The following is a 1,014-nucleotide window of genomic DNA, read 5'->3' on the forward strand; positions in this document are numbered from 1 at the left end:
CTTCTCCAGGGGCTCCAGGAAGTGAGACCAAGACCAGAGAGAAGAGAGAGGCCTAGCCAGGGCTGAGCACTTGAGGGGCAGGGCCTTGGGCTCTCTGCCCGAGCAACTCGCTGCCCCTCTTGGCCTCTGCCAGCCTCCTAGCCAGTGCCAGCACCCGTGCAGCGGGGAGGGGGGGTTAGTGAGATCTGAGGCCAGGTGGGTGCAGGGCACATAGGGAGTAAGGGCTCAATACAGTCTCCCGAGAACACTCCAGGCCTGAGTTCTCCAGTCTTGGGGTGCAACTGTCTCTGAGGGAGCCAGCGACCCAGGTGCATTCATCCATCTGGCCACTAACCATGGACTTGACGGGTGTCCCCACTTGTCTGTCTGTGGGCACAGGGCGCCCCTGCCTGCCTGAGTGGGACCACATCCTGTGCTGGCCGCTGGGGGCGCCGGGCGAGGTGGTGGCCGTGCCCTGTCCCGACTACATTTACGACTTCAATCACAAAGGTAAGGCGGCCGGGATAGGGGGTAACCTCGGGACACTAGGGCTTGCAGCTCAGGGCTTCAGTGGCTGCAGACCCCTCTGCTCCCCTGACTCTCCCACGGACCCGCAGGCCATGCCTACCGTCGCTGTGACCGCAATGGCAGCTGGGAGCTGGTGCCCGGGCACAACCGGACGTGGGCCAACTACAGTGAATGCACCAAGTTCCTGACCAATGAGACTCGGGAGCGGGTGAGAGCCTTCCGCCTCCCTCACCTGGCCGGCGAGAGGCCACCCGCACCATGGGTGACCCTGACCGAGCCCTGACCGCTCCAGCAACCTTGACCTGGCCTCCGACCCTCACCCTGGTGCCTCCCCCTGCACAGGAGGTGTTTGACCGCCTGGGCATGATCTACACCGTGGGCTACTCTGCCTCGTTGGCCTCCCTCACCGTGGCTGTGCTCATCCTGGCCTACTTCAGGTGGGCGGGGCGATGGGGGAGGGGCCTCGGTCGGTGTGGGAGGGCGCACCCCTCCCCCTCCTGTACCCCT

At 65.0% G+C, this 1,014-nt stretch overlaps 1 protein-coding gene across 1 annotated transcript in view; it reads left to right on the top strand.

Annotated features, from left to right (window-relative positions):
- PTH1R (parathyroid hormone 1 receptor) overlaps window positions 1-1,014 on the top strand; it is a 25,021-nt gene that overhangs the window by 19,606 nt on the left and 4,401 nt on the right. The window contains exons 6-8 of the mRNA XM_006770563.2: window positions 379-489; window positions 597-715; window positions 850-948. Of these exons, the coding sequence (XP_006770626.1) occupies window positions 379-489; window positions 597-715; window positions 850-948 (329 nt within the window). The remainder of the gene's footprint in view (window positions 1-378; window positions 490-596; window positions 716-849; window positions 949-1,014) is intronic.

The sequence above is a fragment of the Myotis davidii genome, unplaced genomic scaffold, assembly GCF_000327345.1.
Source record: "Myotis davidii unplaced genomic scaffold, ASM32734v1 scaffold663, whole genome shotgun sequence".
NCBI lineage: Eukaryota > Metazoa > Chordata > Mammalia > Chiroptera > Vespertilionidae > Myotis > Myotis davidii.